This window comes from Dromaius novaehollandiae, chromosome 6 (genome assembly GCF_036370855.1).
Source record: "Dromaius novaehollandiae isolate bDroNov1 chromosome 6, bDroNov1.hap1, whole genome shotgun sequence".
In the NCBI taxonomy this organism is placed as follows: Eukaryota; Metazoa; Chordata; class Aves; order Casuariiformes; family Dromaiidae; genus Dromaius; species Dromaius novaehollandiae.
In genome coordinates, this window is record NC_088103.1 from 36278338 (window position 1) to 36305647 (window position 27310).

The window sequence follows — 27310 nt, forward strand, 5'->3', positions numbered from 1 at the left end:
GTAGTTTAAGGAAGCTGACCTTTGTATTCATGTGGTTGTGAACACTAAGAGAAAAGAGCACATGTTACCAGATTTCTTCAGCCACATTGATAATCATGGAAAAGTGAAATGTCACCATTCCCAAACATGGTATTGCTCAACTATCCACAAGAAATGGAGATTCAGGGTCAAATTTGTGATTTTTTTCTACCTATGTGCTTCAGCCTGAAAAAAACCCTGTCTTCTGAGGATCGTGGGAAGGTGAGCAGGAAAAGAAACCGTACTTACTCTACAGGGAAACAGTAAACAAACAAAAATGAAATATTTAGTGATTGCAGTTACCCCAACACACATTTTTGCCTCCCTGAATTAAGCCTACCAAACTACAACAGAAGCTGTATTGTCTTCGTCCACTGAACTTGCACATAATGATTAACTCCTAGCTCATCTAAATAAAAACCTTCAAATAAAAAGCTCCATGGGGTATTCAGGAAGGGAGATACCAGTTCAGCTAATTAGACATAGCTGTCAGAGCAGCGAATCAGCATACCTATAGTCATCCCAGTGATTGGTACCAGCTGGGGAATTATTCCAAAATGAACCAGGGGACTAAGGAAGCCCACCTTTGGGAGCTATTGGAATAGATGTCTTTGGCTGAAGGAGAGAGAGTAATGCAGAAAATGAAGCAGCATCTGAGAGTAAAGTTTGCTTCAGAAAATTAGGAGTGAAGATAGGAGGAAATGATTCTTGTGGCAATTGCTGGACAAGCTGATCTGCAGCACTGGTGGGCAATTCAGTGGTAAAGAGCCTACTTTAGGGCAAGCACTGATAAATGAGCATAATAAATTATTAATCACAGAAAGTCAGCCTAGAGTACATCAAATTATAGCCCTGGAACACAATAAGTAAATAACACATACGCCTGCCTGAGGAACTGGGATTAGAGCTGTGTTCCTTCATCTCCAGACTAACCCACTCCAGTCTATTATTCCAACTAATGGAACAGTCTTTTTGTGCTGCATGAAGACATTATTACTTGCCTTGTCCGTGACTCTGTCAGAAAGGCAATTTTAGCAGTGCATCTTCATTACTGTACCCCTGGGTATTAACCCTACCTGATATTGCTGACAGAGAGGTTGTCTGAGGAGGAGGCCAGTAAGTTCAGTGTCTTCAGTGGAAGTACCTCATTTTCATGGGACGCTGTCAGTAGAGAAATTATGCTGCCAGCCTTGCTCCCATTTCTCATACAGAGAATCTGGACTTCTGGTTGGCAGTTTATCCTGACGTTTGCATTTTGTTTGCATTTGGACATTACAGAGCAATGTTCAAGAGGTAGCTGAGTTTCTGAGCAAAATCTTCTGCAAGTTCAATGAATGAGCAACAGCAAGCTTGTTCCTTTTAGCAGGACTACTGTCAGCTCAAGATCTGTGCAGATAAGATTAATCTCCCCCATCTCTCTCCCCCAGCTATGGAGCAATATTACAGGTTTTCTTCTGCCTCTAGAACCCATGCACCAGGTACAACTGGTAGCTTAAAACTCAGGGCAACCACCAGCACCCACTCTGCAAAATAACACAGCAAGGGAGAGGCCATGGCACCTTGCTGCAGAGCAGCAGACCTTAAGTTTGGTCAGGGGAGTCTAAAAGTTACTGTGGGTTGCTCGACAATTTTCCCTGTTGTATCCCAGAGAGTGCACAGTGATCCCAGTAACACATCGGCAAGGATGACAGCCTTAGCTGGCCATTGATCATACTTTCCCACCTGCACCCATTTTTATTCCTCTCTGATGCAGCACAGCAGCTCCAAGGCAGAAAAAAAAAGACTCCTTTGGCCTCAAATTCTTCCTTAGAATTTGCCTTTGCCTTAACATCTCCAATCCCTTGGACAATGAACCTATTCACACCACTGAGGCAGAGTTTGATTCTCCACAGAGCCCTGGGGGTTCACAAATCTCTCTCCATTATGAACTTTTGCCCCATTCACACATTTCAAATCTCTTCTAAATCAGATGACAACAGCACAGTGTGAACTCCTCCCAGAAGCAGGCAGCAAGCTGTGTCTCACTGTCTGATGCGCCAGCCACAATCCTATCTCCATTGCATTGGGCTCACCTGTCTGTTGCATCCACCTGTCTTGCTACAGACACATGGATGCAAGGGCTGCCTTTGTAATAGATGCAAAACTGGCAAGTGCCCAAAGAAACAGAAAGGCACATACTATTTTACAAGCGGTAACTCAATTTGTAAGAATCTTACATACTTACGGATAACAGAAAAAAAAGCAAAACAGAAAACAACATTCCTTCTCTTTGGACAGGAAAAGCTGGTCCAAAGCTTACTGAATTCTATAGCAGCTTTTCCACAGACTAAAATGAGAGTAATTCTCATATGTAATTATATGAAAGCCTGTTAGAGGTTTACAGATTGAGAAAACAAATGCTTATAGCATATCTGCATTCAAAGTTCTTATGTGATCTCACATAAGAGTATATAAATTTATTATGTAGCTTTCAGAGCAAGGCTTAAACTTCTTAAAACTAACAAAGGAAGGGACAGAAGCAAGGAAAACAGACAGAAGCAGCATTTTGGAGAGGAAAGAAAGAGACAAACTTGTGTGGGAGAACAAAATAATAGTACCCAAACAGCTGGGTATTTTTAAGGCATGTACATGATGACTGTCAGGTGTAGGTCAAACATGTAAATTAAGGCTCTAAGGCATCTGAGATTTTGCTGATACATTCAGCATCCTCTCCCCTTCCTGGATGGATCTGAGCTCATTAACTGCAGCTGGAAGACATTAGTTCCTTATGTGCAATAGAACAGGTGCCAAATTGAATGGAATGATGCAGCCAGATTTACACCACATCTTACATCTAGTTTCTCTATCTGCCAGACTGAGCTATGGCCTTTTTTTTTCCTTCTCTCTCCAAAGTAATAGAAATCCTCCCATCAAGAGCAGATTTTTAAAGCTACTGACATGGGTGCTACTGTAGCAATCCACTTCTGCTTAATATTAGGGGAAGGGGAGAGTTCCTGCATAAGGGCAAGTAGACAGAGGTAGTATTGTTATTATTCCATGTGTGACATTACCCAAAGCCACTGAGAATAATGGTGGTAATAACTACATGTTCCCTTTTCCCCCAGCTTTCTTCTCCATCAGTGAAGATACATTTTGCAGCCAGTGAAGACTGACTCAGAATTAAAAGCTCAGCCCAGCCAATAGAAGCCCCTCTGTAGATTCCAGACTCCCCAGATCATATCAGAGGTCACTGGTCACAAAATGTGAAAAGCTTAGTTTTGAAACAGGACAGATGGAAAGATCCAGAAAAAAGATTGAAAAAAATCTCTGCTGCAATCAGCCTCCAAGTCTCTCAGGTTTCTAAGCCCACTGAACACCTATATTTGATCCTTAAAATTCCCTAGATCTCATAAATTTACATTTCCTCCTCCACACACTCTTCCAGAACAGAACGCCCCTGGCTCTGAGGAGCAAAACACCTAATTCCTGCCTAAGCTCCTCTGTATTCCAAGAAGGAAGCTTCAGCTAAGCTCTATCCAAGTCCTTGGAAGCAAGATTAGAACAGGCCAAGTATCCTGTCTAACCTAGTAGTGCAAAAAGTAGAAAGCACTGCTCAGCACAAAGCAGTGACAGATGTTTTCATTCAAAAAAGCAACATGTTTGCTAATGGTTGGAGCTTTTGACTAAAGAGGCAGACTTGCATTCAGCACCCTCCATGGCTTGGAAAGATTCCTGTCTTGCTGAAAGAGGCAAAAAGATACAAGGGGAAGATCCTGACTTCCTGGACTAGTCAGGCATTTTGTTTTATATCAGTTATCACCTAAACATCCCGTACACTTGTCATAACCACATCATGAAGAGGACTCTGCATTTCCCCTCTCTCAGAGAACGTACTCACCAGCCACAGTACACAGCAGTGATCACAGCATGATCCTCCTCTGATTCCTAATTGCAAAGCAGCCTAGGAGGACAAGGTTTCCTTTCACACCTCCCAGAGGAGGGCTAACAATCATCAGACATTCTTTGGAGATACAAGGCTGAATCCTCCTTGGCCTTTTCTGGACAATTGCTTTGAATACCATATTACAAACTAAAAGGCTGCCAGCATTGCATCTACCACGCTACTCTGAGTGGACCCATTCCACATGACTCAGCGCAAAACATCGAGGCTGAGCTGCAGATCAGGAGACGACCATTGTACAACTCTGATCAAGGCCCACGTCCCTGTGTTCTATTCCATGATGTCCCACTAAATACCCAGAGGTGGTTGTCTGACATGCAGCTACTGTGGAGATTAAGCCTAACCTTCTTTCCTGAACAAAGTGAAGAACCCCCCACATCTCTGCCTCATTCTATCACAATGAACCTGTGTACTTTGCAGAACCTAAGGCTGCCTCTCAGATTTCATTCACAGAACAGAGAGGACACAGCTGCTAGAGCTTTAGCTCTCTCTGACCAAGATTTATACAGGGTTAGGTTTGGGGCTAGCGGTCTGCTTCTGTCCATTATTGCCAAGAGAAATCTCTTTGATATTTAATACCAATCTCCAGCTGGAGGACAGCCTTTCCCAACAAATTCCTTAGCTAGATTTGACTTTTCATGAGAAAAAGCCCTATCAAACAGGGAGGGAGGGAGATAGATTCATCAGATTCAACAAGCAAAGGACAGGGCAGTCACGGCTGGGTTCCATTTTGACCTTCAAACTAGTTACCAAGCAAGGAAGGTCCCTACTGTTAGTTCAGGCACATTAATGAAACAGGAGTTACTGCTGTGTTGAATCATCGGTCCCAAGTAGGTGGGTCTTCAGAGCCAAGATCATTGCCTTCTCCCTGAGGAAAAACATTTCTGGGATGGTAGGGATAATGTGGCCAGCCTAGAAACAATGCAGAGCTGAAGACTGTCCAGGAACAGAGCTACTTTTCTTCCATACTAAGTCTTATTTTTCAGTAAGCAGTATAGTACAAAACTACACAGCACAGAAGTTTACTAAGGAACCAAAAATTGGTCATAGTAATAATTAAGCAAGCTAATAGCTAAGCTTTGAAGCTTTCCAAAACCATCTCTTTTAACGTATCCATTCATCAAAAGGATAATGCAAAGCTTAAAGAGCAACCAATAAAACTCAAAGACATTCTGGTCTCCATCTGTCTTATGGAGCTCCTTACCCTAAAGGCTACACAAGTGCAATTTTGTGCCATTTGCTTCTTTTTCACTTCCATAAGACACTCAATCCAACATGGCAACTGGCAAGTTCATTTAGTAAGAAAATACAGCTAGGTGAATTTGCATTCATCACACAGCAGGACTTCACAAATATAAAAAGGTGTAGTGAAAAGAAACTAGATGCCTGAAAAGTTTTCAGTGTCTTTCATTTCTCAAGCATTAATTCAGCTCCACCTGCAGTGGACACAGGGCAACAACCACCAGGTGCTTTTGAGCTGTCTACAATTCTGGATATTAAAGGTCTGTATTGGTTCAAATGATGGATACATTTAGAGATGAAAAACAAATGCCCCCAAACAAATATATTCTTGAGGTGTATTAAACACCTCTATGAGACCTCTGCTGTTTTAGAAAGTCCTGAAGCCAGAGATCACTGTTCGCTGGAAGGCTACATCAGAAAAGCATCACCACATTCTTGACTTATTCTTATATTCTTTCTGCTGCAGGTTCACACTGGAGACAAGATACTGGACCAGGTAGTTCTCTGGCTTGATACAAAATGGCCCTTCTTAGGAGTTGAAAGGGACTGCCCTTATTCAACGAGAAATTCTCGTCAACTCAGTGGGATTCCTTATAATAAAAAAGCTATGCTGATAGCTGTCATAATAGGATCAAGAGCATCAAGAACTTCCCTCTGCTAAATGTGGCATATCTGGATTTGGCTTGTAAATTGCACCATGCAGTTTCTGTCATAAGACCAGAACCCATTCCATGAATAATTCTAGATTTTTCATTTTCTTCCATACCAAACCAGAACAAAAGAAACAAACAAAAAACCCCACAAACACCCACCCCACACATACTTTTTCCCTTTCTTTTCAGAGCAAAGGAGTCAACAAACATTTCAGGTCAGCTGAAACAAACTATTCTGATTTATGTCCTTTAAAAATTACAAAGCAGTGTTAAACGTGTACACACACAAGTCACTTTTGGAAAGTTCATTCCAGCAAAAACCTAGTCATCTCTTCAACATCATAAAACTAAGTCTCTTAACAACAAAACATTTTGAAAAGAAACTGCACAGAAATCACACTTTTTTTAATCCACAGCAGTGTCAAAAATAATGTGCAGAGTTATAAAGCAGCTTATAACAACCAAAACAAAGTTATTCTCAACAGCTTGATTCAGAGGTACTAAATGACCAAGCTGAAGACCAGGCCAGAAATCACAGGGTCATGAACATCCTCTGATAACTTTGCTAGGAGGAAACACTCAGTTTAAAGCAGATTTCGGCTTTGGAGAGAAGTTTTAGAGTCAGTGCAGCTGGGTACAAGGTCTCTGGTGAAGAAACAATCCCAGCAAAGGACCAGCAGGCCCTGACCAGAATTCCAGAAGTTGCTGTACATCAGAGATAACCCACACATAAAATTTCGCTATTGTATCTCTCTAAAGTTTTTTCCGTTTCAACAGATATTCTGCAAATTATAAAGCCTTGTTTGCTCTGAGAGGTTTATTCCATCTTCTTTCTAAACCAATTGACTCAGCACTTTTTTTCCTGAAATAAAGAGCATTTGAATGCAAGAAAAGCCAACTGTCAAATCCAATGGTTTTTTAATTAAACAGAACAGCTGGACAACAAAAGCACACTTATCACAAGACTCAACCACCTTTTGTTTACTTCACATTTCAGTAATGCTAAAAAATTAAGCAGTTACACTGCTATCAAAATATCATCAATTTGAAGAAAAAAAGCATAGCAACGAGGGTGTTACTGCTCTTATAGCAGCCAGAAGTTATTCCTGGAGCAGATCAATAGCTAGCAGAAAGTGATGCAATTTGACTCACACTGGTGACATCCTACCAGTTTTACAAGCAGAAGAGCTGACTCTGCATGCAACTTTAACCATGTCAAAGCTTCTTTGTCTCAGAAACTAGATTCCCCCCCCCCCCCCCCCCCCAACACTTACCCTTTTTCTACTTGGCCTGTACAATCTTTTGTCCACCTTATTTCACCACTCATCATATATCTTCTCTTTCCTTGTTTCACCTCCCAAGGCACCATTCTCATAAACATGCACTAAACTTAGCTCACCTGCAATTTCAAGCATTTACTACACACATGACCTGAGGGACACATTTAACCCTGCAATCTCCCAGCATATCCTTTGAGACCATAAGGCATTCATACGGTTTCAGACCAGGAGTTTCAGATCCATTGTAATATTTTAGGCCTATTCTTTAATTCAAACCTCAACATTTTGGCAAGGTAGCCTTGAGCCAAGTTGAATAATTTAGAATAGAATAATATAAAAAAAATTATCTTGGAAAAATGTAAACGAGCAAATTTAGGTCTGAAATGCAATCAAGTCACAGTAGCAACACTTTCATAGAGTTAACTCACCTATACAGAGTTCTCTGCTATCATAGCAATATCAGGGTGGGCATCTCGTGTCAGACCAGAAATCCATTTAACTCAGTACCCTCTCTCTGCAGATGGCCAACGACAGGAACCTGCATAAGACCTCAGGAAGCATGAAATAGTATCTCCACTGGATGCCTTCCCAGCCTCCAACAGTTTGAATTCTGTGACTTTCTGGGCCACAGGTAATGTCCTTAAGTAGCCACATTCAGACTGTTTCTGATACACAGAAACATATTAAATTATGTGATGCAAATACACCTCATTTTTCTTTTGTCCAATTCCAGGTGCAGAGTTTTGCTAAAAATTATATGTTGTCACAGGAAGTTTTTCATGCCAAATCAGTGTGTTATAATAAAACTACAAAACAACATTTATCTTAAAGTTCCTTACAGATTCACTTCTGGCTTCTTAGTTTATGTATCCAAGGATCGAAGCAGTATGTTTTGACCCCTTCACAAGGGGACGTAAGTGTTGAGTTCTCTGCCTCTTCCAGCTTCTATGCACTTTTTGGTCACAGCTCTTAGCTATGCTATAAGAATGAATATGAGCCCTTATCCCACTGTTATGCTTGGCTGGATTAAAACATTTTTCTGAGTGGGCTCAGCTTACTAAGTAGTCTGTGCTGCTCACTATGACTCCCTCAGATCTTTGCAATTCACTTCCCTGCCTGTCTTAAAACTTGGAAATTATACAAGATTGTCAGACTGATGTAAAAAATGTCCTATATCATTGCACCTAAAACTATTCCTTGTAGCTCACTTCTTTTTTCAGATACATGGGCTCACTGGCTCTTGTTTATGCCTAACCAAGTATTTTACCATTTTACAGCCTGATCCACAAAGCGATCCAGAAACTGAACACAAATCTCCCAACCCCAGCCAGTATACATGCAGCTCTCTTGTATCACAGTAAGTTCATTCATACTCCTACACACACAGATCACAAACTGGGCTGATTAATTAGCAAAGAAACATTAAATAAGAAGTAGAATCTCTGTTCTGAATCCAGGGCCTTTCTGCCCCAGCAAGCAAGTTATTGTCTTAAGGGACGGTGGGGGGGAAGAAATCAGGAGGTAGAAAATAATTCCAAGTCTCTCTTAAGACTGCAATTGGCTTTAAACACTGCTGTGCATCATCTTAACAAAGCATTTAGGGAAATAAATCACGGGCTATTAAAACACTTGTGACACCACACTTATTTCTTTCAGTAACATCCACATTTTGATTTTACAGTACACATACGCTCAGGAGATGGTGGACTTTACAGGAAAAATGTATTGTCTCCTTCCTCCTTTGGCTCCTTTACCAGAGATAAAGCAGACTCAGATTGTTATGTGCTTTTCTTATAAAAGTCAGCATTGTGAAAGCTGTTAACATACAAGGAGAGATTACAAAGAATAAGACCATTTACCTCTGAAAAGGCAACATTTAGAAGGGAAATTTACTGAGGTCTTTAAGTTTCTTTCTTACTACCCTCATCGTGACTAGCCTCTAAATTTTATGCTGCCTCATAAGAGAGCACATCGTCACTCGAGCATTGGCAGGGAAATGAAGAGAAATGATATTTTCCACAATCCCTGTAGTCAGTTCACCCTGCTCACAGCAAAAGGAGGTCAGAGTCTTACAAGCCACAGATGTGTTTATTGGAAAGGGCCAGGTAATTTTATAGCCTATATTTTTTTTTTTTTAGTAGTTATTCATGTTAATATGGCAAGTCATCAAAACCCATGCTTCAGGGCATAAGCTGATTTCTCTAGAGAAAAATAGTTATCCCAATGGCAGCAGGTTTGTTTTGAGAATTTAATGCTGATATTAACTACCACTTATTGGCTGCTACTGGAGGCAAGCTAGTAAAAACAGCAGGCCACCTCTTGCAAGCTCTAGCTAGGAAAATTTTGAGAAAAATAATTGTGCAAAAAATTCACATTCATACCTAGCGTATATCATGGAAGGGTGTTGCTTCCAATTAAGCAGTGCCACCAGAGAGTAATGAGAAAGAAGGGCTGTGTTTTTGCCTCCCTCACCTCCCAGAAATTGCAAAAACAGAGGAGCCAGGGAGAAGTTACAAATACAATTAGGAGAAGAAAGATGTTTCATATCTTCATAATGAAGTAATTATTACAAGTCAAGTCAGAGACTCCTTTTTACTCCCATCTCCACTGCTTCCCCCATCTAGTAGCCCTTCTCTAAGATGCCATGGTCCATCACCATAAATCTCTGTGTTGACGTTCCTTCCTTGCAAAGAAAAGAACTGACTATGAAAAAGATTGGTTTTGAATCTTTTCTTACCCTTTTACAAGAATTAGCTTCTTTTAGGGCAGAATCTTACAACTAAAGACATTATAATTTGACCAAAAGATGGCAATTTGCTCAGCCTCCAAAGACAACCAAGGGTTTCTCAAGATCCTTAGACACAGGACTAGATATACCAATGGTTTGGCTTGATAAAGCATAGGCCAAATCTCTTCTAGTCTTCAGCTATGTATGGATGAAAACTGTAGGCACAGTAGCTTTTTTCCCTACTCTAAGACTGGTATTTATTAGTGAGTTTCATCCAAAAATCTCCATCCATTTACTGCAGATGGACAGGTAACATAACCCCATTTCCCATGCATGATATGGTGAAGAAACTTGCCTAAAGCTGTATGTAGGAAAGCTAGGACTCACAGCTGCGGTTCTCAATTGCCAGCTCTGAGCAGAAGTTGTGTTGTTTCCTACAAGCAGGAGAGAAATAGAAGAGACAGAAAGCATGCATGCGTTTTTCAGCCTCCTACATTGATCCCTCTGAGCTGAGACAGTCGGGGAAAACGTAAACACACAAACTATCAGTAACACAGTGACTCACCGGTGACGCATGGTGGGAGCTTACACTTGCTGACAGCTGCTTTTTATCCTCCTGATCTACAGAAGGGTTTCCAGCATGCAGCTCTTCTGGCCTCCCTTGTAGTTTACTTTCAAAAATTTAGTTTCGTATTCAAATGCAAAACACAGGCCCAATTTTGACGGCAGTCCCATATTCCCCAGTAGTTACAGGCCCCATCAGTCTGGCAGCTGAACACCAAGCCCAGTTTAAAGCCTGCAGCTCAACAAAAAGTTCTCTCCAACTCTGCCTGCTGAAAACTGGCAGCTTTTAGTCAGCCACAAGAAACCTGGCGTCCCCACAGACTGCCTCCCAGTTCACGCGTGTCCTTGCCACCCAAACGTGGTTCTCCCTTGTGTATGGCCAATACCTAGCTCCCAGTTTCAATCCAGAGGGGAGGGTGTCTTCTGTTCTGTGCTGTTAGTAGGCAGAGCAGCTTTGTAGCATTATCAACAGGAAGAGCTGGAAAATTCCAGTCCTATGAAAAGCAAACAAAATTCACTTTTTTTTCCCCCTATCAGAACAGAGGTTTTGAAATGCCTGTTTGAAAGTAAAGGAAGGAGCAGACGGTGTAATCATGTAAGCCAGTAACTAGTGCGTTCAAGCGGTTTGTAGGAAAGCCAGGCTGAAGCCTGGCCTGATCAGAGCTGCAATCCCAACCTGCCTTCAAGATGACAAACAAGCATCTGCACTCCCAATTCATGGAGGAACCTATTCCACACAGAAATTCCCTCCCCATCCTGATTTGTCTTCCCAAAGATATAATCACCAAACTCCCTTAAAATATTTGAGCTTCAAAAAAACGTTCATCAAATCTTTTTCAATCTGTTCTAATCTGCAACATCAAGGATTCAAGTATCATAAAATAACTGCCACTTTCTTCTGATGTTTCCCTCATATGTACCCTCCCCTATTAACTTCAAGCAAGGAAGAAAAATTTCAAGAAACAAGCTTTCAGAGTATATGTTTGGGCTTTCCTATTTGTACAGCAGTTGGAGACTCTTGGTTCTCTTTTCACCACGGAAACACAAAGCAGCTGTTTTCACCCACCACACAAAAGCTGAGATTGGGAGCAGTCGTCTGACTCCAGGAGCTCAGGCTGAAGAAAAACAGGAGGGAATACATGGGAGCACACGCACACACAGATATGTGCACAGACCGTTGCAATACAGCAGTACGAGCAAGTTAGCAAAAATAACAACACTATCTTTATGCAAGCGTTTTGCCTTAAGGGAAGATCGGATATCAAAGTCTCTCTTTCTCCTTATGAAGTCATTTAACACACAATACACATGGCTTCTCTGTAAATTCCTATTACTTTTCAATTCAGCCTCTCTCATGGATGTACAATCTATGTAAATAGCAAGATAACTGAAGAGGTTTTATCTTTACACCCAATAGTAAAATGCATGCTAGGAAAATCCCTGCAACTTCCTTATGGAATAAATTCCTTTGGAGGAGGGTGGGGGAAAATAAGGGGAGACAGAAGGAAGCTATTTTACCCTGCATGGATAACACAGTGTATCAGGATAGAGTACAATGTAATTGCTCATCATCATCCTGACCCGTCTTTGCCCACCACTTAATGAATCTCACCAGCAAAATGACTCAGCACAGTAGCAGGGGGAGGCACGGAGCCAGGAAAGGAGAGTTTCCAAATCCCCTCGCACCTCCTCCAGGCTTTTGTATGGAGAAGTAAAGCTGTACAAGCTAGTGCCTTGTTCACCAGAGATCAAGTCTCCCTCAAGTTGTCTCTGTTGGACAAAGCACAAACTTTCTTAGCGCCAAGTGCACTGAGTACCTCAAGGCTACCACACGAACCTGCTACAGTCAGGACATCTGAGTGACACAAGGCAAAATGAACCTTCCTTGCCATAAACAGCCCTGTTTCCCTGCAAAGCGCAGCATTTACTGAAAATAACTGGTGCTCACAAACAGATCTGGAGTCCTAACCAATGTCCCCAGAGGAAACACTCTAGGCCTTCCTAATGAGCAGCATAGGGGGAGAGGTTTCCCTGGCTGAGCTTCTGAAATTAGGAAGACCAACCCACTGCTGCTAAGCATGACCCTGTCTCCTGAGGCACAGAAGCTGCTGGCAGGACAAAACCACAAAGCTGGCTTTGCTCTCAGTATCGAAGATGCAAGCTAACTGTGGGCTTTACGTCTCCTGTTACGTGTTGTTCAAATCTTACCTGGTAGGTTAGAGAAATCAGAAAAGGTCACTTTAAGCAGACCCCTGTTTTAGAGAAAAAATGTCGTCAGTTTACACTGCACAGGAAGTAGCAAAGTTGGTGCATATTTAAATATAAGTTTTTACAGCACAAGATTTCCAGCTGTTTCACTACATCCTTTGAGAGGAAATTAGTGACATGTCAGACCCTTTCTGTAGTAATCATCATCATTGACTGTTTGCCTGTACAAATCCCAAGGCATAGATGCAGAAATACCTGTGCCCCATGTACCTGAAGACCTGAAAGATCAAATTTCAAGGTAGTATAACTAACTAAACTGGAGTAGTTTTGGTTTACCCAAGCTCAGCCCCAGATATGTCCTTCCCTTTTTGTAATTAGTGGAAGATATATCCCTGAAGAGATAAGCACAATTTTACCCAGTTTTACAGGAGTAACTTCATAGATTCGAAAAAGATGGAAAAGCAGAACACAAAGGATATTTTGCTTTGTGCTTAAGCAGCATTAACTACTGTGTTATTCACCTTTCTTCTTACATATCCGCTCCTGTCCAGCTCGTCTGCATTTATTATGCAGCCACAACATATGGGTGCAGCCCATGGACCAGCACCAGAGTACTTCTGCTGTGTTTTACCAATATCATTTGTGAAAACAGGTACAATCTGGGAAACAGATGTGCGAGTGTGTCTTCTACTTCACAGAACAAGAATTAACAGGCTGCATTTAGAACATTATATGTCTATGAAGTGGCATGAACATTGTATATCTGTTATTTAAAGGATATTATATATTAATACTAATATTCATTACCTTGATTTACACATTGGTTTCCATATAGCAAATGAATTGGATTTTGTTCTTTTTGATTTACTTGATAACACTGCTACATTTCATGACTGGCTGCAACAGAATACATTTTTAATGTGCTTAATAAATTTGCATCTTCATTAATGCTGAATGTTTTATCCATGCAGACGAGGCCATGAGGCACACGTCACTAAATCCTGGACTAAACCTGATCCTTCAAAGTATCAGGGGACAATCCTTCCCCTCCTGTTATGTCAAGGCACAACTCATTTGCCATTGACTAAACAAAGACAAAAGCCAGGTCCCAAAATGCCAGAGTTATACTGGCTCTCATTCTTCAAGGAAGATAAGAAAGGGATAGAATTCAGTAAGATTTAAGTGCCTTGCTGAACTGGGACCTATTGAAGCATCTGCTGCAACTTGCATTTCCTAGGTAGGGTTCACCCCCAGCTTTAATAGAACTATTTTTAATAGTAGGCAAAATATCCAAGGAAACTTTGGCAACCAACTAGAAGAGTTGATTGTGCTAAAAGTTTATTACTCTGGTGACTAACAGTAACATATGAGCCCTCTCATAAAAAATTGATAGCTACAGAAACTGCAAAGTCCCTAGGGCTTCTGGGGGCTGAATGCAGTGTCCCATGCCATAAAAAGGCTGTGCTCAGCTCCTCATTCAGTCAGTGCATGAAATTCATGTTCTAAGCCTACCTCCAATATAGGCAGATCTCCCACTGATCGAACTGTAAAAAGATTCTTCTTCCTTCGTGAATAGCTCAGCATGCAAATTCACTCTTTCCCTTCCCCCCAGATGCCTTCAGGCATCTATATACAGAGCAGTCTGTGGTTCATATGTTTGCAGGAGAGAAAGTGCAAATAAATAAAGACACAAGGAAACATCACTGTTACAACTACAGTAAATGCCCATGGGAGATAATGTAGCTGTGTCTATTAAGCTCTGATATTCAGTTAGGGAAAGTGACTTAGTCACACAGAGCAATGGAAGCACCATATTTATGGATAAAAGCATTTCAAATAGTTCTTTCAACTTTCCTTTCCTACAAAAGTGCTAGTTAAAATGTACTTAATGAAAGACTTTCCCTCCCCCAACTTTCTCAGTTCCCCTCTCACATGAATTTGCTTTTCCTACCTTCTCCAGCTAAAAGACCCACATTTTCTGCTGCTGCAGACTATGCTGTGTCACTAAGCCACAGGTTATGACCTTATTAATGTGGCTCAGCAGGTTGAAAATAAATGGGAATTAAGAACAGCCCAGCTACAAAACAGACAAGAAAAGAGCTAGCATAAAATATATCAGAGACCAATGAAAACAGTAATAGGAATGTCCTGGCAATTCTACCCAAAGGAAGCAAGTAAATACTGCGAACCTTTGAAGTCTCCTGTTGTAAGAAACCTCAAGTCTGGAGGAATAAAGTCCTCAGAAACACATCAACAATATTGAAGATGACACAGGCAACTATAGCCCTGATCTGAATGAGGGCATTCTTCCATAAATAACAAGCAGGAAAATTGCATGAACAAGTGTAAACATGCGGCTTCAAAGTATAGATCTATATCCATAGAGCTGGAATAAACATACACACAAGACAGGTGGACTTTGCAAACAACAGAATTCAAGAGACAGAATCAAAGGACTAATAGATATATTCTGGCCAGTTTTATAAGATTTTTATTCAGGTATGATCCTCAGTCTATACCTATCTCTCCTCCTAAGGCTACTATCCCTATAGCAGCTGCAAGAGAGAACACACTCCTGTTACTCCATTGCTCCTTCTCATGGTCTGACATATTAATGCAAGCCCATTTCCATCAGCATGCGTTTTCTCCAAAACACTCCTATGCATGACAATGATCATGAGACTATCCATCATACAAACATAACACCAATGGTAATAGACCAAAGGTCTACCTTAGCTCAGCATCTTGTCTCCAACAGTGGCCAATAGCAGAGGAGGACACAGCAATAATTCTGTGTCATCCAAAAACATATTGCTCAGAATTCCATGAGAGGGGTGGTGTTTTTGCACTTCACCCTCCATGAAATATCTACTTCATCAAGTTGTCCCACGGTAGAAATGAAGGCTCTTCCTACACCAAGAGACAGAGATGCTCTGAGGGATCTGGGTCTCTTCTGACTTGCATGACAAGCTCCCTTCTCAAAGGGACAGAGACACAGGATGACGTCCATTGGTGGTGTTCTAAGGTGAGATGGGTGCATGCATCTAAGCCTAGCAAATTTACCACAGGACATCTAGATCCCAGAGAAACATGACAGTGAAAAATCAAGGGATAGTGACTACTGATGCAAAGGGAGGACAACAATCTAATATCTCTGGAATGATAGAAAGCATTGCATCCAGCCTTCCTAGAAGGCAACTGTCAATAGGGAAAAAAGCTATGAACTGACCTATCAGTTTTCTAAACCCCTCCCCACCCCAAAAAAATCCTCAATACCAAAAAGCAATGTGCAGTCACAGAAATAAGTCTACCTTTGCCCCTCTCCAAACTCAGCATCTTAAAAACAATGACCAGTTGAAGGCTCTTCTCTTCTGCTTCCTTTGCACCCATGGTCAGCAAGGTGTTTCATAAACAAATTCACCAAGCCTTATAACACACCTCAGGTGATAAGTAAACATTATTTGCTCTGCTTCACGGCTTAGTTTTTAACCCTTCCACCAGTTTACTAAGTTCAAGGTTACACAACAAAGCCACAGCAAAACTAGAAACAGTCCTGGAGTTCCAGGACTAGCTTGCTTCCACACCTGTAATATTTAACACTTGCTGATCTTCAAAATATTGCAAACACCTGTTAGCTAAATCCACCCAAAGGTCTCCAGAAAAAATAGGAGTTATTGACATCCCCTGCTTTAACTATGGAAAATGGAAGCTAGGAAGAAGATATACGAGGTATAGATATTTTCCAGAGTCCTTGAGATTCCTTTGTGGCATATGTGCTAGAGTTTCCTTAGAGCAAAAAACCAGTACCGGGTGTACAGTGGGGGACAGGCTGGCAGTGTTAAGTACTTCTGAACTGGGGAGCTCAGAGTTTAGGCACAGTGACAGAAAGAAGAAGGATCATCAAGAACTTGCCAGAGCAAAGCAACAGATCTGGGTTTAGAACATAAATGATCTCAAGCCAGGCAAACTCTACATCTTCCTACTTACTGGCTGAAAAGCAAGGTCTAATTATTGCTCATTTTACATTGCTGTGGTCCTGGCAAGTTCCATGAAATTATTCCTTCCTGACCAAATACAGAACTAGAGGAAGGTGTGAAGGTAAATGGCAGCACTCGTTACTTGTCAGGCCTTTTCCCTGAAGGAAAGATTCGTGCACATCTCCCCAGAGCAACCATATTTATACAAATTGGGGAAGAAAAGAATTAGTCCTCCCCCACCTCTGTCTACAGCTCATAAGTCAGTATTCTGACATTTTTATTTCTTGAACATGTATGCTTATCTTACTCCAATGGTAAAAAACATTCCAATTCTCACAGCTTAATCCTCTTTGTGATCTGCAAGATTTCTTGAAGAGAAATAAAATCAGTATACTCAGTTAATTGCTCAGTGACAGGAAACCTTTTCTCCACCCTGTTCTTTCTTCTCTATAAAAAGAGCAAAAAAATATAAAAAATATCCAAAACAATGGAAACAGTCTGCTGAGAGGATAAGAGTGTAATTGAAATTGGGTCCACCCTGATGAGAAATCTCATTTAGTGCTTACAAAAACAGCATCTCACTTGCCACCCAAAGTTTGGTGAGCTACTGAGCCTCAGCTCCCTAGAAGATTGTATAGATTCTTTTCTCTTAGTGTATTTCATGCCTTCATATCTGTTGCCAGTGGTCTCTTAATTCATTAGTATTTTTGGAAGGGCGATCCCCATCCATTAGTGCTACAGCCAGCTGGAGTTAAACTGGCTGAAAAATTACAAAGAAACACCATCCTAGCAGGTAGCAGTGTGTTTATAAAGAAGACAGATTCATATCTTGTAGGCAGTGGCATAGTTGTGTTATAGATGGTTACAGTCCCATCAGTCACAAGACTGCTTAAATCACCCGACTACACCTTCAAATGACAGATGTGCTTATAACCAGCTATAACACAAATGACTCGTGGCTGTGACATGCTTCTAAACAGCCCCTCATCATTCATCAGCCCTTCTGAATGCACTCTGCGCAGGAGGCGAGAGTGGTATTTCTTTGTCATGTATTCAAGGCAGAGTTTCCTCTTCAGCTGTACATACCTGCAGAATTACCTTTTTCCTCCATCCTTCAGAAACAGAATTCTTGACATCAGAAATCAAACCAGACATGAGATCATGCTTCCTTCCATTCCCCAATAACAAACCTTGAGGCACAAAATAAATTAAAGGGCAGAATATGTTTCTCCCCTTCTCTCGATTCCATTTTTCTATCCTTTTTAAGCAAGCAGAGAGATTTAAATGAACATGTCACTTAAGCAGCCAGGAGGAGAGAAAGCTAATAACCTCTGTCAGGTGCATTAAAATAATAAGATATACTCATCCTGTCATTTCTTTCCATTACACTAAGAACAGAGGAGCTGTCCTGGGATCTTCACAAGGATATTTATTAGTGACCCAAAGACATGCCTACATAGTAAGCAGGGATCTAAAAGAAGAGCCAGACTCAGGACGGAGCACAGCATAACCACCTGAGGCTTACGTAAGACAACAGGAACAGGGGACCGATACGAAAATGAAGTGCATCAGCAACATCCACAGCCAATCACGAACACCGAAGAATGGATCAAGAACAATAGTGAAACAGTGCAAAGATAACTGGGTTGATTTTAGCTGTCCTAGTTCTAGTCCAAAGCATTTGCCCAGGAATTCTGGATGCCCAGGCATGCAGCTGTAACCAAGTTCTCCTAAGAAGTGGTGTGTGCCAAGTGAATGTGCAACTGATGGATTCAGAATAAACTGAATAGTTCCTCAATCTGAGGAACTCCTTGCTAAAAGATATCACAGGTGCTTTTTTTTTTTTTTTTTTTTTTTTTTTTTTTTTTTTTTAAAAAAAGCTCAGGGAGATATTAAGGAAGCTAGTTCATGAAACAAAAATCCTGCTACCTCCAAAAAACACAGAAAATGATTAGAAAATGATTAAGACTCAGACATTAAGCTGAAGGGTGAGGAAGGACCCTAATCTTCAAGTTTAAGAATGAAGGCTAGAAGAGTACTAGGAGGAAGTGTCAGATATGATAATCCTGTTTGTATATTCTTCCTTAAACTTTGTTGGAGGTAGGATATTGGACTAGAGAAAACAATACAGCTGTTCCTACATTCTTAATCATGTTCTGACATTAGGACTATCTGAAGTCCAGAAAAGCACATTCTACTCACTAGCTAGATCTATGCCTGTTTCTCTACCAAGGCCCTAGCTTCTGGTACATCCTCTAATGACATCCACAGCTCCTTCTCTGAATCAGGAATAAAATTTAGGCCACTGGCATGCTCCACAGAAACCAGTTCTGAAATGGGCAACAGCATAAGCCCATCAACAGTTTTCTGCCCAAATTCATACATCTCAACAAGAGGTGTGTTGCCCACTCTGATTTGGCTATCCTATTTTCAGCTTGCAGCCAGTATCTCAGCACAATCCTACATCACATCAGATAAGCAAAGTAGCTCTTATCAAGCACTGTCCGCAACAGGGAAAGAGGCATCTCCACATGATGTAACACCAGGCTTTCACCAACAACTGATGCAACAGTGATGAAGATATCCCAAGGTGAAGTGACTGAGTGTAGGAAGAGGAAAAAAACAAAGATGATACATTTTACATTTCCAAATGTTCTCTATCAAAACCATTCAGAAATGAAGCATCCAGCCCAAAGTTAATTGAGGAAAATATTCCCAAAGCCACAGCCCTGAAAGACTAAGGTTGAGTACCTTAGTGTGCACATCATAGTAAAGACAAAGGCAGTAGAGGCAACTGGATCATTTTTGATCTCAAGCCCTAGCAGCAATATGTATGAAATAAAAAGATCCAATTATCCCCAGAGCAGGATGAGAAAGCATTTATCCAACCCCACAAAATACTGATACTTTTTCAGTGTTTTTGCTGCTCTTCAGAATAAACTCTAGAAGTTTTGAAGTTCTAGTTTGTTGGGTTTTTTTCTTTTTAATTTCCCCAGGGCTGACAGAAATATTGCTTTTACTGCAGGCTAGTGGGTGGAGCGCACTCTAGGTTTAGAAGACACTCCAGGTCAAATCTTTCCTATGTCATTCACTTAAATCCCTGCCTAGTTCCTTGAACAGCAAGGTTATTCTTTCTACTTCTGACCCAAAATTCTTCCTTGCAGCTGAGAAACCTTTCCTGAACAAGTCTGTCATTCTCACAAGAAGTTTTAGTTTCAACATATCCAAAGTTTTCTTGTGCCAAGACAGCAACCTGTCCATCTTCAGTGACCTGCATACAAAGTTCCTAGACTGCCCACAAGAGTTTATTAGGTAGAACTATGAAAGAACTTGCATTTCATCCATTACAGCTGCTGAAAGTACCACTAGGGACACCACTTGGATCCATTTTTTGGAGAAGTAAAAACAGACATGATCTACTCTCCAAACCAAATAATAGCCTTAAGAAATAGATCATGGCCCTTTCCTTTGGATCACACAGTGCACAAGGTGCTTTGAAATCACTGAAGTATCAAAGCATCCTCTATAAACCACTGCAGCAGACAGCATCACAAGTGGAAATCAGTTAACTGGTACCAATACCAGAACTCCAGCATAAACAGACCTCTACTACTTTTTTGAGCAAACTTTATTCACAGATACTCCCTCGTAGTTTTAATAGCATTGACTTTTAAGAAGGACTGCCTAGGACACTAGGGCAGCCATGAGATCCTTCATTACAAACAAAGGCCTAAGGCTGTTGGGTTCTTCTAAAGAAAAACTAATTGGTTGATTTGATTCTAAATAAGACAGGAAAGGAGAAATCAAATGACAGCAGGTTCATGAAATATGTTATCTAGATAAACATGATGATCAGACTTCAGCCTCTTTATCCTTTAGTATGAGGAACAGATATGAGATGCAGAAGGCTTAGCTACAAACCTTCCAGCATGTTAAAAAAATCCAATTAAATGCAATAAAAGAATTGTACTGGACTGTTCCTAAGTAAGGTGGTAATTATTAACTCAGTTTATCTCCATACCTCCAAAGAGAGCTCTCTGTGATGCTTCCCAGGTTGTAGTCATACAGCTTTGTCAGAATTAGAATCACCTGAAGGCAAAAGAAGAAATCATGGTTAGTCTGAAACAATTACAATCTCATAGAACTGAAATGACCCCAGGGAGGGCTTAGGATTCCTTTAACAGGTGCTTAACATAATTGAATGAATCGTTAAAAGCATTTGCCTAAACTGACATGGGAAGTATTTGCAGAGATGTATGTTGAGCCAATCACACCTTTCCTGAGCATCGAAACTGTTGATCTTTGCAACTGTGGCCCATGGATAATCCACTAGCCTGTCTCCAGTTGTCCCCTCCTTCTCAGAAAAAGGCCTAAGAACACTGCAAAGAGGCAGCCATCCCCTAAAGATTTCAATTCACTAGAAATATACTGATCAATTGAGACCAGCTTCTACAGTGAAAAACACAAAATTTTAAAATGCTGCCACAGGTTTCAGTTAGGGCTCTAAACCACACACATACAGTGATTTCATTCACTGTGGTTTTGGCACATTCTTTAATAAATTAGGGTTTTCAGCACCAGACCCTACAAACCTGAGATAACCCAGAAACGAAAAGACTTCTCACTTCTCAGTGTGCGCATCTGCACATGTATGTTAACACTGCTAAGCAGTGAGTCCCCACAAAGCAATTCCAGTCAAAGGACATCATCTTCAGCTCTACTACAGCTGAAACAACAGAATTTTCCTTCCAGCTCTCAGAAGAGATGTCAATACCTTTTTTCTTCTCCCCTAGTATGTGTCCCTATTACTTTGTGAGATTGTGCCTGGGTTTCTCAGTGTCTCTCCAAAATACTACCATGAGTTGGACTACTGAGGCACTAATCAATAGATCTTACTGCAAGGAGACAGGAAAAGTGACAAGGTTACAAGGTTTTGCTGACCACAGGTCAGAAAAGCAAGGTCTGTAGAGGCGAGTCTGACACTATGCTCCTTTCTCTTTGGGTCTTGAACAAAATCTAAATCACACATACTTCCGCCAAACCGTCCAGCTCCTGCCTCCAGCTGAGTTCAAAGTGTTGCCTTTCACCACCCCTCCTCAACTGTAACAGAAATCATTAATACTATCCTCAGACACCAAAGCCTCAACAATTTAGCTAGCTATGAGCATCTTCCAGCAAAACAGAATTTAGTACAGCCAAGTACCCAGAAATGGGAACAACAGGAAACTCATTTTAAAAACAGAATGGACATTCCTACCTGAACTTCTACTGAATTTTGGCAATAATTCACACACTCTTGTTTTCAGCCTCACCTGAAATCTGAAAGGGACAGGAGATCTATTAGACTTTTGATCCACTGTGAGGCTGAACAGCCATAATACAAATAGGATAGGCAAGAGATGAAGATCACACACCAGTCACTAGGGGAGAATTTCAAGCAAGTTCACTTCTGGGCTGTACAAGCTTACACCTTGGATATATCTCTGTATGTCTGAGGTTGCCCATCACTGTCAAGCAGACATCTAAATGACAGTGCGCCTTCATGCACAAACCAGCTCCGAGAGGACTGAAAACCAATAGGACTGTCAGAGTCAAAGAGTAGCAATCAATGGTTCAACATGTAGTTGGCAACTAGCAACAAGCAGAAGATCCCATAGGTTTGTAACTGGGACTAATATTGTTTGATATCATCGAGGACTCGTATGATGAAACACTGAGCAAATCTGCAGATGATACTAAATTAGAGAGAGAGTAATGGACAGAAGAGGCTCAGTACAGAGGGGCCTTGAGAAATTTGAGGGCTGGGCCAACAGAAGCCTCATGGAGCTCAGCTATGCAAAGTGCAGAGTTCTGCACCTGGGGCAGAATAACCCATAAATTGGTACATGTTGAGAATTAACTGGTTGGGTATTAGCCATGCTGTAAAGGACCTGGAGATCACAGTGAATGCCATGTTGAATATGAACCAAAAATATCCTCTCACCATAAATAAGTCAAACTACACACTGTGCTGTATTATCAAGACCATCACCAGGAGCTCAGTGGAAGTCATCCCCCTCTACTGAGGGCTGGAGAAGTTGCATAGGGGATACTGTATGCAGTGCTGGCCCACCAATTCAAGAAAATTATGGAGAAATTGAAGAAGAACTGACAGGTGTAGGGCTACCAAGATGGTGAGCACACAACCTACAAGAAGAGGTTGAGATCTGAGCTTATCTAGTCTGGAGGAAACTAAACCACAATCTAATATCATTCCACAACTACTGGAGAGAAAGTTAAAGATGAAGAAGTCAAATTCTTCTTGGGTGTGGCAGATGATATAACAAAGGGCAAATGATCGCAAGTTGTGTCCCAGGAGACTCGGACTGGACATTAGGAAACAGGTTACCCAGATTTGCAGAACCTCCATCCTTGGAATTTTTCAAGACCTAGTTTGACAAAACCATGGCTGACCTGATCTATAGATGGTGATAGCTCTGCCTTGAGTAGGAGCTCAGACTAGGGACCTCCAAATACCACCTCCAATCAACATTCCTACCACTTCAAAGAAAAGTTTTAGCTTTAGTCAGAATGGAATCATTTCTAGGTTTAGGAGTTCTATTAATTCTTTTGATAAACAGCTTCTCCCTCCTGCCAAAGCAGACACTTTAAGAATAAAATTACCTTTGGGGGGGGGGGGGGGGGGGAAGACGTTGAGCGGGGAGGAAGGTAATTTCAGCAAAAAGTTTCCAGCAAAACATTTCAGCCTGCTCTTTTGTTAATGCCTTAAAAAATAATTATTGACTTTCAAGATGATGGGATCCTTTAACAACTCCTACATTTGGGACATAAACCACCAGACCATTTCTATTGCTACTAATTTATTTTGCATTTCTCTGTGCCAGGTTGCTGTATATCTTCTCTTCCCCTCTATCCCATTAAAACTGCAGTAAATTAAAGAGGCACAACACTTCCTACCTGACAGAAACACTGATCTATATACTTCTGTTATTATTTTCAGCCTGGGTTCCTAAGAAACACGGCTTACAGATACAGAACACCCCCCCTACCCTGCTCCCTGAGAACTTTTGCATTCATCAGTCAATTTCAACCAATTTGGAAAAGAAGGAAGTACTGGAGGAAATTCAGTTCCTATAAGCTCTGTGAAAGTTGGCAACAGCACAGAGGAGGAAGAGAGCCAAGTGTGCTACCACCGGGGGAAACGAACAGAGCTCGCTGCTGCCATTTCCAGTGGCAGACGCCAGCCTACCACTGCCAGCCATACCAGGTCCTGCCCCTTTCCCAAAAATCTCCGGATGCAAGATGGACCAGAACAGTATGGCAGCATAGGAGCCGAGGACATAAGTGAGCATGCACTTATTGCAATAGAAATGTATGGGGGACAGAGCACACATCTGACTGTCAGGTTTCTTCATTTGTAAAGCACTTATTTAAATCCCTCGTAGCAGGGTGAGATTCTGTCCAAAACATTTGCTATTTGCATATGTGACAAGTCACATACAGCTAATAGCACAGATGGGAGAATCACCCAAAAAACAGTGGCTTACCAGGGCCAACCAGACAGTCGGCAGTAGATTTGGCACCCACCCCAGTGTCCCGTCTGCTTTCCTCGCAACATGATCCATCATAGAAAACACATCCATCAGACGAACAGCAGTCTCCCTTTCTACCTGCTCTCATTTTCATCCCCCGCTCCCACCATCCATCATGCCCACTTACTGCTTCATGTCCAAGCTGAGGGCCTTGTCCTGCCATCCCACAGATAACTGGCTGCAAACTCAGGCTATTAGAAAGCAAACCACATGGGGCAGAAGACGAGTGTGGAGGACCCATCTTTGTAGCTTGCTGACACTGTGCAAATCCACAGAGAACCAAAGATAACATAAGAGTCTCTGCATATTCCTGTGGATAAAGGCAGGGAGTTTCAGAAAAGGATGAGTCAAAAATAATCCTAGACAGAAGGTAACATCCTGCAGTGGACTGTAAGGGCCCTGAGCACGTGCCCCCATCAACGGTTTGGCTATTGGGCCAGCACAGCCCCCTCCCACCTCGGGGACAGGCAGCAGGGAGGCCACGGCCACCCCCGCCCACAGGAGCTGCTTTCAGCCCAGCTGCTAGCACCTAGCCCCACCTGGGCCACCGCTCCTGCCACATCACAGCCATGCCCATGCCTGAACCACTGGCTGACTTCAGGCCCTGTCCCACCACCACAGCCCTGCCTGGCCCATTGCCCTCACCAGGCAGGGTCTGGACCCCAGCCCATGGCTAACTGCCCAGCACGGCCACAGCCCATCCCCACAGAGCTGCCCCGCTCTCTTCAGTGGTGGGACGGGGCCAGGCCTGGCTGCAAGGCCCAGTCCCCACTGTCATAGGAAGCCCCACCATGATGTCCCCTCTCCTCCCTCCCCCAAGCACGCAGACCCCACTGCTGTGCAAGAGGTGCCTCCACCTACTCCAAAGGGTCCCCAAAGGGTCCCCCTTTGGAGAGGGGCCCGACATGCTCGTCTCCCTGCTGACACAAGATGGCATATCTGTGTAGGGCACATATGCTTAACAAAGACTTGTGCCAATTACTGCTTTGTAAGTGCTAAATTTCAATCTTCACCCTCCCAGGGATGCTTATCAGCAACAGCAGGGCAGCTGTTCACTGAAGATACAGAATCATGCTGCCGTTATCCCTCACAGCGTTCTTTGAATAGGTCTATAAATCCCCTACTTAAAAAAAAATAAAAATTGGGAGGAGGGGGGAAGAGGAGAGGGAAGGGGTTTGCATGTGTGAGAGAGCGTAAAGCATCTCTGAATAGCTGCTCTCCTGATGAAAGGTAGTAGTAAACTAAATAATAAAGTTGAGCCACCAGCCTGTGTGGCTACCTTCCCTAGGATGTCGGAATTATAAATACCCAGAGTCCCAAGCCCCCCTTGAATCTGGGAAGCAGCTGGGCAGAAATGATAGTTACAGGAAAGTTGCTTGCAGCTTTTCCAAGCCTTGTTGTCCCTCTTGTCCCTCTCCTCTTCTGCTTGCCAGAGAAAGCAAACAAATGACTGAGAATAGTCAGTCAACAGCACCTGCAGGAGAGGGTTTTTTTGGTTTTTGGCTTTTTTTTTTTTTAAACAACACTCCAAGGAGGTTTGGCATGAGCCAGTCTAGTTAATCTGGCTGCTGCGAGCACATAAGCAAAGCAGCAGCCAGACCAGCTCACCTTTCACTGCGCTGAGCATGGGTGGATTTTATTCCTGAGCATGGATTTCCCAGACCCTGTTTCCTCTGATGCATATTTTGATATCTGGTAGTTTTAGCTGCAGACCTGAAGGTAGCAGGCATAGAAACTAGCAAGAGTAAGAAGAAAGCCTAGGATTTTTCCCCTTCTTTCCTTGCCACTGGCTGAAATGATCTTAGGGAAGATCACACAAGAGTCTCAAGGAATACACTTTCCCCCTCTGTAAAACCAATTATTATCAGGCCTACTTTTATAGAGTAGTTTAAGATTAGCAGTATGTAATTACTAGTGTTGAAAAGACTGGGAATTCTTTTTTCACAAAATATGCAGATTGCCTGTTTCTGTTGTGAGGAAAGTTCACAAATTTCAAAACTCTCCATAAAAGAAAACTCCATTGACAATTTTCCTCTCTTCAGCTGGGGGGAAAAAACCTGCAATTGACATTCCAGAAAGCATATGAAATGACAAAAATTAAAACAATGCAAGAAAAATCAAAACATTATGCTACCAGAGAGCTGAAATGTCTCTTTTGTTCTTTTCTTCCCCCACAAATTTCAGCAAAACCCACACAGCCTTATAGGACACTGTAGTTCCCTAAGAACTGATGAGAAAAGTAAAACTGTATTCTATCATTCATATATAGGTGTATATTTTTTTTAATTTAGCTCTTACAGTACTTCTGGGACAGACTGACAGAACACGTACTTAAACCCAATGGCTACTCTGGGAAGGACAGGGCCTTCATATCTCAACCACTACGTTTTGATTTAAACCAAAACACAGCATTTCCAAAGAAAAACCAATTTGTCAAGCACTCCCAAACTATGACTGATTTTCTAAGATCTGGGATGAGGAGGGCCTACCTGTAGGTTTCAAGAAGAAAATCAGTAGGTGCACAGAAGAGACTGCTCTGTGAAGTTTCCAGTTCAGGCCCCAGGAGGGTCCCTATTATCTTTGGAGAAATGCTAGGGCAAGCATGGTTAAATTTTTCCCAGATTAAGTTTGGCTCATGTTCAATTGGTCTGTGCTGTCTCACCCTATCTTACCTTGCACTTCTGATCCAGGTTTAGGACTGGCTTACCTCTTTTTTCCCTTGCCACTGCAGACACATCCTTCAGGCTCCAACAGACCTGTTTTCAACTGTTCTACAAATTACTCTGGCAAGGTTCCCGCAGGGTACTGGCCAAAGCTCATCTTTTACTGCAGTGCAAGGATTACCTTTAACCTGACCTTTCTCCCCACCTAAAAAAAAATAGTCTTATCATAGATGGTGCCAAAGTAGCTGGCCAGAAAGGTACTGAGTGAAAGCCTGTACACTGCTGCTGATCAAGTTAGTAACAGTGGGAAGAAAGCAATAGGCTACAGTCTGTGACAGTGCAACTCATCTGCTGCTAGCGACGCATGTCCAGAAAGCAAGCTAGCCCACACTGAACTCCCTTCTGCCATAGCTACACAGAAACCACTACCTGAATCAGCTAATAT

General features: G+C 42.0%; 1 protein-coding gene across 2 annotated transcripts in view; it reads right to left on the reverse strand.

The window, feature by feature from the left end:
- The window catches only part of LOC112993673 (VPS10 domain-containing receptor SorCS1), a 315899-nt gene that overhangs the window by 199458 nt on the left and 89131 nt on the right, over nucleotides 1–27310 (reverse strand). For both annotated transcript variants that reach the window (XM_064514196.1, XM_064514197.1), the window contains exon 2: nucleotides 20632–20699. In XM_064514196.1, the coding sequence (XP_064370266.1) occupies nucleotides 20632–20699 (68 nt within the window). The remainder of the gene's footprint in view (nucleotides 1–20631; nucleotides 20700–27310) is intronic.